This window comes from Lactuca serriola, chromosome 3 (assembly GCF_051521515.1).
Source record: "Lactuca serriola cultivar US96UC23 chromosome 3, Lser_US96UC23_V15, whole genome shotgun sequence".
NCBI lineage: Eukaryota > Viridiplantae > Streptophyta > Magnoliopsida > Asterales > Asteraceae > Lactuca > Lactuca serriola.
In genome coordinates this window covers 85,756,302-85,769,973 of record NC_136410.1, presented here as the reverse complement: position 1 = coordinate 85,769,973, position 13,672 = coordinate 85,756,302, and the positions used below count along the sequence as shown (strand labels likewise).

General features: G+C 35.8%; 1 protein-coding gene across 1 annotated transcript; it reads left to right on the top strand.

The window, feature by feature from the left end:
* The first annotated feature begins 307 nt into the window (after positions 1-307).
* Positions 308-2,190, top strand: LOC145092786 (uncharacterized). Its single transcript, XM_079030763.1, has 2 exons — positions 308-703; positions 1,168-2,190. The coding sequence occupies exons 1-2, from the start codon at positions 387-389 to the stop codon at positions 2,045-2,047; spliced, it is 1,197 nt and encodes a 398-aa protein (XP_078886889.1). The 5' UTR covers positions 308-386; the 3' UTR covers positions 2,048-2,190.
* Positions 2,191-13,672: the final 11,482 nt, after the last annotated feature.

Sequence of the window (13,672 nt, the reverse complement as noted above, 5' to 3'; positions counted from 1 at the left end):
AGAATTTCTTTATTTATTTATTTATTTATTAAAAATGACAATATCAGTTAACTAGCTTGAAGTTAACATTCCAATTTAAAATACCAACACTTTCCGCGAAGCTACCTAGGATCTTCATCTCTAATCATACACGGATGCAACGAAGTTTCCAACATAATATATTAAACATCCAAAACCTCGATCTGTACCAGATAATATCTTTAATGTCCACAAAAAAGTCAACAGTAGTTGATTTGGTCAAAATAGAATAATCAAAAGAAAATTCAAATTACTTATTTAACTTCTCCAAGATAATCACTTGAATCTCAAATCTCTAATGTATATATACACATGATAACATCAACAACCTATTTTCAAAACCACAAACTAAAACCATAAGTTTTGATATGTATGTGACTCGATCTCTTTCTCATTACAAGAGCTCTCCGGAAGCTCTTTATCAGCCTCCCGAGGGTCCAAACTCGGGTTACTTGATAATCCAAGACGAAGAGTCCGAAACTTACTCATGCTTTGGGCTCTACAAGAATCGGTATCTTGCAGGGTTACCCTTCCCTCAGAACAAAAGATTGACCACACGTTATGCTTCAGGGAATGGTGAACATCGACGTGTTTATTATAATGAAGTTGTCTTTATTCCTGTCCTTAATCAACCATTGTCTTCAAACCGTTACTATGCAATAAAGCCACGTGGATCGCATAAAGGGTATGTGTGTATACTATACATTGCTTAGTTTTATCAATTAACTTTTTCGCTCAAGTAATCCTTTAGATATGTAGCATGTGTTTTCTGATTTCTCCTATTTGCTTGCATGTTAACTCGTTTTGTCTTCTTAATCCATCAATTTCATTTCACACATTATTAACACATGATTTTATAATGATGATCGAATAAAACCTTAAGGGTGTTTATGTAACTGACACAATGTTAGGAAACTATAAATAATGGTAAAGGTATAAAATATGAAGTTTTTGCATCATTATGTAACTTTCAGGAAGTTAAAATATCAGAAATTGGATCAAAACATAAAAAATTATAAAAGTATAATGCCGTTTATCTAAAAAAAAGTTTGGACAGACAATAATAAGCATACTCAAGAAGAACAATAGAAGCATGAGAGAAACACAAGTCCTATTGATGTCGAATAAACGAACATTAAGGCTTTTCAGGGAAGCTTTTGCATGCTCCAAGGAGGAAGACATGACGCCATGTTGTTTCTGTAATTGTGTTAGTGATGTAAAACCAAGGCCATTGGAGCCAAATGATGTGTACCAACAGTTTGAGATCGTTCCTTACAAAGCATCTTGTAGAGGTGATGGAAGCTTTAATGCCAAATCTGTCGCTGAAGATGGATACCCTCCACATTTCTTAAGGAGAAAAGGTTGGGAAATCTACACTAAAACTCCTAAAAATTATGAGTTACGTCAAGCAAATGGACTCAATGATTCCCTTCGTTCACGCCTCCCTGAATTTAGTTTCTCACCCTCCAACAAAACTTCCAATTCAGTGGTCGTTGGCAAGTGGTATTGTCCTTTTATGTTCATAAAAGAAGGAAGATTGAACGAACAGGTGAAAATGTCTATCTTTTATGAAATGACATTGGAACAAAAATGGGAACCAGTTTTCGAACAGGAAAACGAGCATAATGACAAAGGAAATGATGTGTTTGTGAAAGCTTCATTTCAAAATGAAGCGGTTTTTATTGGTGAGAGTCAGCAAGAGGCTATATGGGATGAGAAAGACATGGTAGATGGAACCTTATGGTTTTTCTGTCGTGGGGCTGATAATGTGAAAGAAGAAAGTGTAGGGTTGAGAAGAGAAATTGTTGAAAGAATGAGGTGGGAAGAAGAAAAAGTTGGATGGGTTGATGGTGGAGATAACAGGATACATATGGTTACAAGAGAAGAGAAGTTTGAAGGAAGTGGTGGATGGAAGAGATTTGGTTGTTATGTTTTGGTTGAAAGATTTGTGCTCAAAAGAATGGATGGAACTTTAGTAATGGCATATGATTTCCGTCATATCCATCAAATTAAAACCATATTTGAATAAGATTTATATGTTTTTTTGTATTAGAATGAGACGATGATATGTTAATATCCTGTAATTTTATAAGTATGTACATGATATGTCAGGTAGTGTTTGTTTTTCTCTTGTATTTTATGGTGAATTTAATAAAGTTTGAATTGTTATTATGGTGTCTAACAATAAGTTTTTGAGATATGGTTAAATGTTAAAATCATATGTTTTATATGATGATATTTTGATGTTTATATGATGATATTTTTAGAGTATTACAATGTAGACAAAATTTTATAAATGATACTTGTGGTTTTAAAATTGTCCCCAAAAAATTCTTATGAAACCTTTTTACATTAATGGGCTCTTTCGACAAAACTTAGTACTTCATTGGACCCTTTTGACAAAAGTAGTAACACCACGGGTCCTTATGACTAACATCGTTAGGTTAATACCATTAATTACTAGCATGAATATATGAAATGTCTAAAATACGTTTCTCCCTATACTTCTCTCCATCTCAGTCTCTCAACATTTAAGAACACCATTGTCCCTCGCCGTTAACATCTACTCTAACCACCGTCTGCCGCTATGTAACGACCCAAAATCAAGGGTAAAAATTTCATTTTAATTTACCTAAGACATTGATACCATTTATTTCGAACATTTCAAATCATCATTAAGTAAATCATTTATCAGAGTTCATCCCAAAATCATTCATTGCGGAAATCATAGGTGTATGCACTGCGATCAATCCGAACCCTTCTTTTCCAAATCGATGATACATGAAACCAAAACTGTAAACCGTAAGCACAAACCTTAGTGAGTTCCCCAGAGCATACTCTACACACAATCTACATAACATATATCACATTAGCTATAAGCTACACATATCACATAAGCCATGCATTCAACAAATAAGGAAGCCCTAGAAACCCTCCCGGGTCTTACACCTAATGTCACAGGAACCCCCACATGGTCTTTATCTGCCATGGGAACCCCCACATGGTCTTCTTGTCCTGGGAACCCCCACAAGGTCTTCCTGCCTTGAGAACCCTCACAAGGTCTTCCTACCAAACAAGACATAATGCAAACTATACAAGCAAGTATACTAGGATGTCATGGAAACCCTCCAAGGTCTTATACCAAATGCCACGGGAACCCCCACGTGGTCTTCCATACAAATTTCATACTATCATATCGCATATTCAATCAACCAACCGCATCTCATAAAATGGGCCGGCCTTGGTGCCTTAGACCCATTGATATGGTGAGAAGACTCACCTCTCGAATGCTGAATTGATAAGCTTAAGTCAGTCATATCGCACACACTGCTCCTTCTCAACTGCCCATAATCATCAGGTGATTAACTTGACACAAACCCATAAATACTCTTAGGTCAACCCTGGACAAAGTCAAGGTCCACCGTCAAGGTCAACAGTCCATGTTGACCTCAACTCGTTGAGTATAGCCAGCCACTCGTAGAGCTCTTGCTTAACTCGTCAACTCACCGAGTCACTTGAGTGACTCGTCGAGTTCCCTAATGTTCGCGACCGCAAACTCTCAACCGCAAACTCCTAACCGAAAACCCCTTGGTCGTAAAGTCCTTGGCTGACTCGTCGCGTTGATTAAAGGACTCGGCGAGTTCCTTTAGTCCCACTTGTTTTCGGACTTTTCCAGTGGGATCTAGCGTCCCAAACTTCAGATCTAGCCTTCCCTAATGTAGATGTCACGTAAAGTTGCAAACTTTACGTGCATGCAAGGCTCCTCATGGCCATAACACCAAAACTAGTCTTCATACAAGGTTTCACTGCATGGAAAGGGGCTGAATTGCATAAAGGGAGCAACTTTATGCCATTGGGGACCTTAGGAGGTCCAGATCTAGAACCATAAGTCCAGATTCAAGCTTGACCCCATTTTTCCCCAAAAATGGTCATTCACTTCCAAGAAAGGGGATCTAAGCAATTAGAGGTAAAGGCCATGGCTTTGTACCTTAGACTGATGGACAATATGATATAGATGTTGGGTCTACAGCTTCTCTCCTGATTCTTTCTCCTTCAATCTCCACAATCCTCCAAAAGACGCTCACAAAGGCTCTTTTTCTCACCAAAAGAGGGTTTACGGCCGAAAACGCTCTCCTCTGGGTAGTAAGTTGCTGAAGGAGGCCACAAATGAGCCATAAGTCCTTTATATAGGGCACAAACCCTTAAAAATTAGGGTTTCTCTTTACAGTTCCTACTCGCCGAGTCGGGGCCTTCCGACTCGTCGAGTAGGTCCCGGTCCCGCGTCCGAAATTAATAGTTCTACTCGACGAGTTGATCCTTCAACTCGCCGAGTCCACAGCCAAAACCCTAAAATCAAATAGATCCAATAATACTTGGAATAGGTGTTACACACTACCAGCTTGTACTCCGACCAAAGTCTGCCACCACATACTCTTACTGATGTCCATTGCTACCACCATCGTCCGCCTATTTTCACCACCACAAACTCCTACTAACCAGAAATTAGAAGGAAAAAATAAACAAAACCAACTCTTAATGAGCCTTCTCTCTCTGGCTCTATCCACACAGCCACCATCAACCTCCTCCTCCTTTACCTTCTGTTTCAGCAGCGACAACAACCACCACCATGAATACTAGACCTGGCAATTCAAGACACGAATACATGAATCTGTGAGTGACACATCATGACACGAATACTCGACACGAATACATCTTGAAAATTGAGATAAAACTTATCTATACTATGTTATAAAAAGAAATCTCATTATTTCTATAAATTGATTCAATATAATAATAATATATTTTTAAGACGTTCCAGTCTCTAAGCTTAAAGTACAAATAATCACTAATAAAATAATATTAAATTTTAAACTAACCCAAAATCATACAAAAAATAATACAATAAGTACAAGTTAAAACGTAACCAAAAAAATCGCTTCGAAAGAATCAAATTCTCCATCTATCTCTCTAAATCCTCCCACTCTACGAACCGACCATTGTTGTTTCTTTTCCCTTTCTCGATGACTTGTCCCAACCTCTTCGCTTTGTGTGTGCAGGGAACCAAAAGAATTATTGGAATATCATGAAGGATGGTGCTAAGAAGAGCGAAATCGGCTTCAAAAGGGTGAAATCAGCCAAAGAACCTTAATGGATTGACTTCAATATCGAATTCAGATACATGTATTTGCTATTGTTCATGATTTTTAAATAATTTTCTTTCAAACTTCGCACCACCGCCATCATGCCCTAAACTCACTCTCTATCTAGATTTCAATCCCTAAAACTCACCTTGATCTTGACATTTTGCAGCTAGGAGACAACCTAGGATTTCTCTCTACACCCAACCATCTGTTATCGACCACCACAAAGCTCCCTAGAATCGATTTTCTCTATGGTGTCAGCCTCTTCAATCTCCCAACCAAGAACACACCAAGTAAAGCTAAAAATGGTTTTTCTTTTGCTATTGGGTGCGCAGGTTGAGGTCTCGCTGGTTATCCATCTACGTTGTCTTACAGATGGTAGTTGTCATTGGGAACTCACTAATTAGGCAAACCAAATAGATTTGACCTAGATTCTCTTTGATTCCAAGTAAAGTTTTTTTTTACCTAGCTTCTCTTTTATTTCAAACCCGAAATGGAGTTTTTGTGCAAGATCACATCTGATACTGTTTGGTTTGATGTGCACGTTTTGTTCCAAATAACACACCACTTACCCTCTCTCTTTCCGATTTAGTTTTTTTCATATCTTTGATCTGTATAAGCACTTTTGTGTTTTTTTTTTGTAGTTACCTGCCTGAACGAGATTTATCTTAACAAATTTGGATGAACAAAAACAGGGACACGTTTTCTATCTGGAAAAGACATAGAGGATCACAAAAACTTTAATAATTTTCTTATTTTTAGATCTTAGTTGATGGGTTTTTCACTTAATTTGTGTAAATTTCAAATTCTTGATTCGTTATTACACATTCCTACTGATACTGAAGTTTACATTAGGTCTGGATCTTAGGATGAGGTAAATTTTTGCATCAAGATGCCTAAAATTTGTTTTAGGAATTCAAATTTATTAAGATTTATTAACAAACTTACAAGTGATTGATACACTTTTTGTCATAAACGTTGCTAATTACTTTTGATGTTCTTATTTCCATTACTCTATTGTTGGCTAACTAGATGATACTTTCTTTTACAACAAGATGTTGATAATGAGAAGAAAAAGAAGCAGGATAACCTTCAAAACATACCTTGATTTTAATTGAGGAATTGTTTAATCAGATGATTACTGGTGATATATGTGCAGTTAGGCCATCGGGTGTGGTACGCATTTTGACGCATAAAGGTGACGTGGTTGGGGGTTCCTACGCGTGAACACCTCCCCCTTGTCCGTAAACGTGGTGAGGATTGATGTCATTTACGCGTTGTTATGACCAATCAATGTCAAATGTTTTAAACGGTCAATATTTGAGCCGTTGGAAATAAAAAAAAGAAAAAAATCAACTTTTTAAACTTATATAAATACCAAACATTTTACACCATTTCACACCACAAAATCCTTCACATATCTCTCTACTTTCTCATTTTTTTTTTTCAAAAGTGTGGAGCAAAATCAAAATACCTCTATCACTCTAAACACCCCCAACAACCCCAAACAATCCAAATGATCAATATCAAGGTTACACTCAAATGCTAACATTCCAACAACAACCTCTATTTACCAACATTCCATTTTAACCAAACTACTTCCAACAACAAAGACCACAACAATTCAATCAACCCCAATTCCAAGATTTCAGCAGTTTCAACCCCAACAGTTCCAAACACAACCATCTCAACAACTCCAAACACAACAATTCAAGTCCGTTTTGCTCAATCCCCCACCTATAAATTTGGACAACGACGAAAACGACCGGGTCGAAGCAACACAACCATCAAGGAGAAGGAAAGCAAAAGGAAAAGCTACAAATAAAAGAGGAATGGATTGGATCGAAGAAGAGGAGGAAGATTTAGCTAAAGCTTGGATTCTATATCGTGTGACTTGAGGATGGGCAATGCGCAAATGAGAAACAATTTTTTGGCTTTGTGTTTTAGATCACTTTCACTTGCTTTTGGGAAGACAAACGGGCTGAACGTACGACGCGGTCAATGGAAAATGGCGTGAACTACGAGTGGCTTGCACCAAGTTTAACGACATATTTGAAAATCTGGAAAATATGCATAAAAGTGGTAGCGACGATTTCAATATTTTATCAACCGCTTGCCAATAATACAAGGTTACCAACGGCGGTAAAATGTTCGGCCACCAAAAAGCGTGAGAAGTTTGTCGTAAGGGTCCAAAATGGGTCCTTAACCCGAAGACTTCACATTTAGAATCGACCACTGGCTCCAACAAAAGGTCAAGAACTTCCGAGTCGGATGTGGGTTTTGTGCCGACCTCAATGACGACTTCGATGAGACCGAAGGGGAGGGTTCACCGGAAGTCCAACTTCGTCGACCACCGGGAAGGGATAAAGAGAAAAAGGCGGCGTCTTCAAGCGGAAAAACGAGTAACAAAGACGTACTTGTGGAAAGAATCGACAAAACTCTAAGTCTTTTACAAAAAAAAAATATGAAGCAATGGAGGAAACTTAGCGTCGGAAACAAGCACTCACCGATCTTCAAATTTTAAACACGAAGCCGCAATCGGAAATCGACCTAGAAAATCTAGTCGCGTTTCTGATAATCCAACAACAAGTTTGGGAAAAGTATGAAATTAGGTTTTAACGTTTTTATTATTTATGTTTAATTTCTATGGTTTTTTAGTTATTTAGGTTTAAATTGTTATGTTTAAATGGTTTTTAGTAATTTAGGTTGAAATTTTATGTTTTTATGTTTTAATTTAAGTTATGTAATGTGTTTTTATGTAATTTGAAATATTTAATTATGTTATTAATTTAGTTTTTTTTATTTTAATCAAAATATAAAAAAACAAAAACAAAAACAAAACAACAAAAAAGAAAAAAAAAAAAAAAAAAAAAAAACAATGTGTAGTGATAACCATTTTCAAGGCTAGTGAACATGTAATGAACATGTAGTGGGGTGATGTATCACATACGTGGCATCACTTTTCTAATGAATATGTAGTGACTACACCCCATAGCCTTACCACCAAAAGAAGTTGAGAACAAGCTGCTCCATGATGCCACTATAAGAGAAGCTTGTGGTGGTTTGAATTATGAAATATTCTATTTATTTAGGAGAACAGTGAGGAGTGACTCAGAAGGTTAGTTTTATCCTATGTATTTAGTGGCTATGGAGATTTTCATTTTTATTATGGTAATTAACTATTATTAATAGACAAAACTTCTAAAATGGTGCCTGTGGTTTTCGAAAATATCAAGTTTAGTCCCTAAGTTCAAAAAACCTCACAGATGGTCCATGTGGTTTCAAAACTTTTAACATTTGGTCCTTTCAGCTCACTCCGTTAGCTTTTGGCCGTTAAGTGAAGGGTATTTCTGTCATTTCACTAGCACAGGGACCATTTATGAAGTTTTGCCTTATTTAAAAAATAAAAAAATCAAAGTAAAAAGTAATTGTTTAATATACAAATGGTCTCTCTTTCTCTCTCTCTCTCTCTCTCTCTCTCTCTCTCTCTCTCTCTCTCTCTCTCTTTCTCCACTGCCTGCTTCCTTTCATCTTCATCGGATGATCTTGAAAACCCAAAATCAAACGGGAATATGTGGCAAAACAAGTTCATTCATCCCTAAACTATATAGCGAACACAAGAACCCATCCCCAATTTCAACCAGATTCGTTACCAATCGTGATTTGCAGGTTTGATATTCAACAAAAATCAAGACCCATCGTTGGGTCTCTTTGGTTAACTGATCGCGATTTCAGGATGCACAATAAGGAAATCGAGACCCTTTGTTGGGTCTCTTGGTCTCAGTTAAAATTGACAAGTCTCGACAATGTGATTCAAGATGGTAGAGGTGGTGATGGCTTACCAGCAGCAGCAGAACGACGGTGGCGGTATGTAGCTGGGGGCTGCTCTGGTAGCCTTCTGCTGCTCCATTTATGTTTTTGTTCCAGCGAGTTCCACAAGAAGGGATAGGGAGAAGCAACGACAGGTGGTTGGAGGTTGTATGGTGGTTTATTGAAAGAAGAACAATGTTGGAATGGTGGCGGTTTTGTGGCAGTGGGTGGCATCCCTACTGTTGGCTTTTCTTGCTTCTAGTGGTTCACAACACGAAAGGAAAAGGGAAAGCAGTAACAGGTTTTCAAGGGTGTTTGTCAACTTGCTTGATAGAAAAGGAATCGAAGGAGGAGAGTTTGGTGGTTTATGGCGGTGGGGCTTGGCCGACCAAAACGGTGATGGCAACAGGTGGTATGTGGGCAATGGGAAGTGGTAGAGTGTGACCGGAGAGGAGGCCAAAAATTGGTATCTCCGGTGGTTGTTTCTTCCACCAATGAATCGGTGATAGAGAGAGGAGGAGTGATGAGGGGTTAGAGAGAGAGAGAGAGAGAGAGAGAGAGAGAGAGAGAGACCATTTGTATATTAAACAATTACTTTTTACTTTTATTTTTTTTATTTTTTAAATAAGGCAAAACTTCATAAATGGTCCCTGTGCTAGTGAAATGTTAAAAGTTTTGAAACCACGGGGACCATCTGTGAGGTTTTTTGAACTTAGAGACTAAACTTGATATTTTCGAAAACCACAGGGACCATTTTTGAAGTTTTGTCTTATTAATATTTTGCAAATTTATGTGGTGCTGCAGCTTCATTTAATCTTGCTCTTAAAAACCCTGCAATTAGAGTTGTGGCCATTATATGTGAAGGCGTTCCTTAATATAGCATAAGGAAGTTGATTTTTTAATAATAGTAAAAGAACTAGGTAATTCCAAATTTACAATAATACCCTTATATGGCTACAGGGATTGCATCTTTAATCTTAGTTAAAACATTGATGTTTCTTAGTTAAAACACACCACTTACCCTCTCTCTTTTTGATTTAGTTTTTTTTTTCTTACAGGTTATTATTTGAGCAGCAACATTTGGTCGGCTTAAAGCCTAAACTTTCAAGATTGGTGATATTTCTAGAATTTTTACAACAATCATGGAGTTAATTTATAAACTTTCAAGATTGTGTTTGCAAGAGGTCACCATACAAGCATCTGGTAGAGCATCAAGATCGTCATCTGGATCAAAATACTATTAATGTAGGAAGCTATTAAACTAATACGTTTATGACGAAACTAAAGTAGGATACTATTAATGTATGGATATGAGGTGTTTGATCCAAGAATATAGCTAATTTTTAAAGAGTTTGTTTCCGAAAACATTTGTTGCAATATAATGTCGTATTTTGATGTTCCATAATTTTTTTGTTCTGTATGTTGTCTAAGTTGATAGCCATGTGTTGCATTTTTAAAATAACCATTTTGCCTATAGACCAAAACTAACAAATAGTACACCAAATTTATAACTCTTTATAATTTTTAAATTAAGGTGTATTACATTTTAACTGCATATGATTTTTTTTAATTTTTACAATTTTTAGAGGACACCTAATGAATTTTAGATGTCTTTTTACCGTGAGGAAGACATGCGATCAAGAGAGATTTTTTTTAGAAGCCCTTCATCAAAGGCATTATAACAATAACAAATTTACGTTAATTATCACTACTTTTATATATTATTTAATAAAATAAAATGAAACGTAAATATTAATTTTTCTGCCATTGGTTGTTGCTAGCTTGCTAAATAACACAGTCAAGTTGTCCCTTGGCCCTAGGTTGTTGGCTGGTTATCGGATTTTTTTTTTTAGTTTGTCCATTAAAATTTGAATTAAATAATTGGCTCAAGTTTGAGTTTTGACAAATGACAAGTTTGAAAGTAGTGTCGAATAGTTTGAGAAATATCAATAGATCATCTAAAAAAATCGGTAAAACGTAAAAGTTTCCAATTAATACATTACAATATAACTTTTATTTTAAACGAAAATAACAATATATTTATAAGGTTTATTTTTTTATTCATAAGGTTTATCAAAAAAAAAGGGAACCATTAAGTTTTTTGTTTTTAATAAAGTCATACTAAACCTTAGCTCATATAAGGACACTAATGATTTCTTATAACCATATCACTTAAGTTGAAGTTCAAATTATTGTATTATAACAATTTAACTTTTTGGATAAAATAATTTAAAGTAATCATTTAAAAAATACATGACACTCTTATTCTAACATATCTTTAGGTAAATTACATGAATAATCCTTATGGTTTAAGGTAATTTGCGCGTTTGGTTTCTAACTTATTTTTTTAACTTGGAATGTCCCTACTATTTGTTTTTGTTACGCGCTAAGTCCCTACTATTTGTTTTTGCTATGTGTTTGTTCTCTGTCTTACCTAAAAAGACTGCTATTTAAATAGGAAAAAATAGTGGCGAAGGTAAGGTAAGGTAAAGGATAAGGTTGGGGTGTGTTTATTTAAATAAATAAATAAATCAAAGGCAAAATAGTCTTTTTAGATAAGACGGAGATCAAACGCGTAACAAAAACAAATATTACAGACCTTCCCAATTAAAAAAAAAGTTAGGGACCAAACATACACATTATCCTAAACTATAGGGGACCATTCGTGTAATTCACTCAATAATTTACTCTATAATTTACTCTATATCTTTAAATCAACACAAATAAAACAATTTTATTTATACAATCATGGTTATTATTACAATTTTTGCAAGATTTTTTTATGTAGATTATGAAATCATGATTCATTATATATATATATATAAGGTTGGGTTCATGTGAGACAGCCTAATTTTGTGAGACCGTGAGACGCATTTTTTTATTTTTTTTATTATTTTATTATTTTTTTAGTTAATTAAAGTTACGAAAATAATATTTAAAAAAAGAATTTTTGGAGTTTTCCATTTATTTTGTATTTTAAAATTATTTTTTAGAATATGTACAGTGTAATATATTCTATTAGAATATTTCACGTATTTTTTAAAAAAAAAATGAGATTTTTTTAGTTAATTCAAGTTCCGAAAATAATATTTAAAAAAAGAATTTTAAGATTTTCCATTTATTTTGCATTTTACAATTATTGTTTAGAATATGTACAGTGTAATATTCTATTAGAATATTTCACGTATTTTTCAAAAAAAAAAACGATATTTTTTTATTTTTTTTTTAGTTAATTCAAGTTCCGAAAATAATATTTAAAAAAAGAATTTTTGGATTTTTCCATTTATTTTGCATTTTAAAATTATTTTTAGATTTTGTCTCACGGCCTCACAAAATTAGAATGGTCTCAAATGAACATGAACCTATATATATATATGTATAACATTAGGCGGTGAGTGATGTGCACGTTAGATTCTATAGTGTTATCTCTACGATCTATTCTCTCAAAAACTTAGCACTCATAATATTTAACCATTGTCAATCATAACATATTTTTATTTTAATACAAAACAACATGCCGAAATAATTTACTTTTAATCCAAAACAACATGTCGAAATAAAACCAATTGCCTCCTAGAAACTATTCGTTGAACTATACTATTAATCGCTACATCTTCTAATCACAGAAAAGAATTGATAATTGTCCGAAACAACTCACCGCCGCCGCTTTGTGTAACATCTCGATTCTCAAGTATGAATTTAAAGCTTTTTATATTTACATTTTCAGGGAAACTCGACGAGTTGGAAGGCTCCAACTCGTCATGTAGAAACTAAGATAGTCGCGTGGATTTTGGAACCTACTAGACGAGTTGAGGTCTTCCCGCATTTGAACAGCTCATTTCTTTAGAGGATCTCCCAATGTGCTTCCTTCAGCACTTGTCACACCATTGTGCTCCTTCCCTAGACTTTGAGAATTTTCTCTTCTCGTCGGACCTTGTGGATCCTTCAAACTTTCTCTTATCACCAACGTTAACCTTGATGGTGGCTCTTCCCTTGATCAAATCTTCAATAGACATGGCAGCCCGGATAGTTGCCTCTAGAGTAGGTGTCTGACATACCGACACTGCATACTCCCAAGGAAGTCCCTTTGCGTACTTGTCGACTTTTGTCAGATCATCTGGGACAAGGCGCAAAGAAAACTCCATTTTGCCTGTGACGTTGTTGGTGTATTCATCGGTGGACATGCTTCCTTTCTTCAAAGTTAGGAATTGGTTCTCTAGCTCGAGCAGGTTTTGGGCCGAGCAGTACTTGCGTTTGAACAACACCAAAAACTCTGCCCACGTCGGTTTTAGGGGCTCATTGGGGCTTAGAGTCTTCCCCATATTGTTCCACCAACGAACCGCGCCTATGAACTGGCGCACTGCAAATGTGGTTTGTAGTTTGCCTATGCAACCACACATCATGAAAGTCAACTCCATCTCTGAGATCCAATCCATAACTCCGATCGGATCTTCCTTCCCGGTGAAGGTTGATGGGTTACAGGTCAGAAAATCTTTGTACTTGCATCTGTTCCTCTCGACTCTGTCATCTTGATTGTTCCTCCTAATCATCGGTGGATCAGCTTGACCAATGGTCATGCTGGCGTTCCCTTCCTCAGACTGCCCATCATTCAGCTCTGGTTGTTCAATAGGCACCGTCAGTTCCTCTCGATTTTGTTGAAGTAAATGCATTGTTTACTCCATTTAACAATCCAACATCATCGG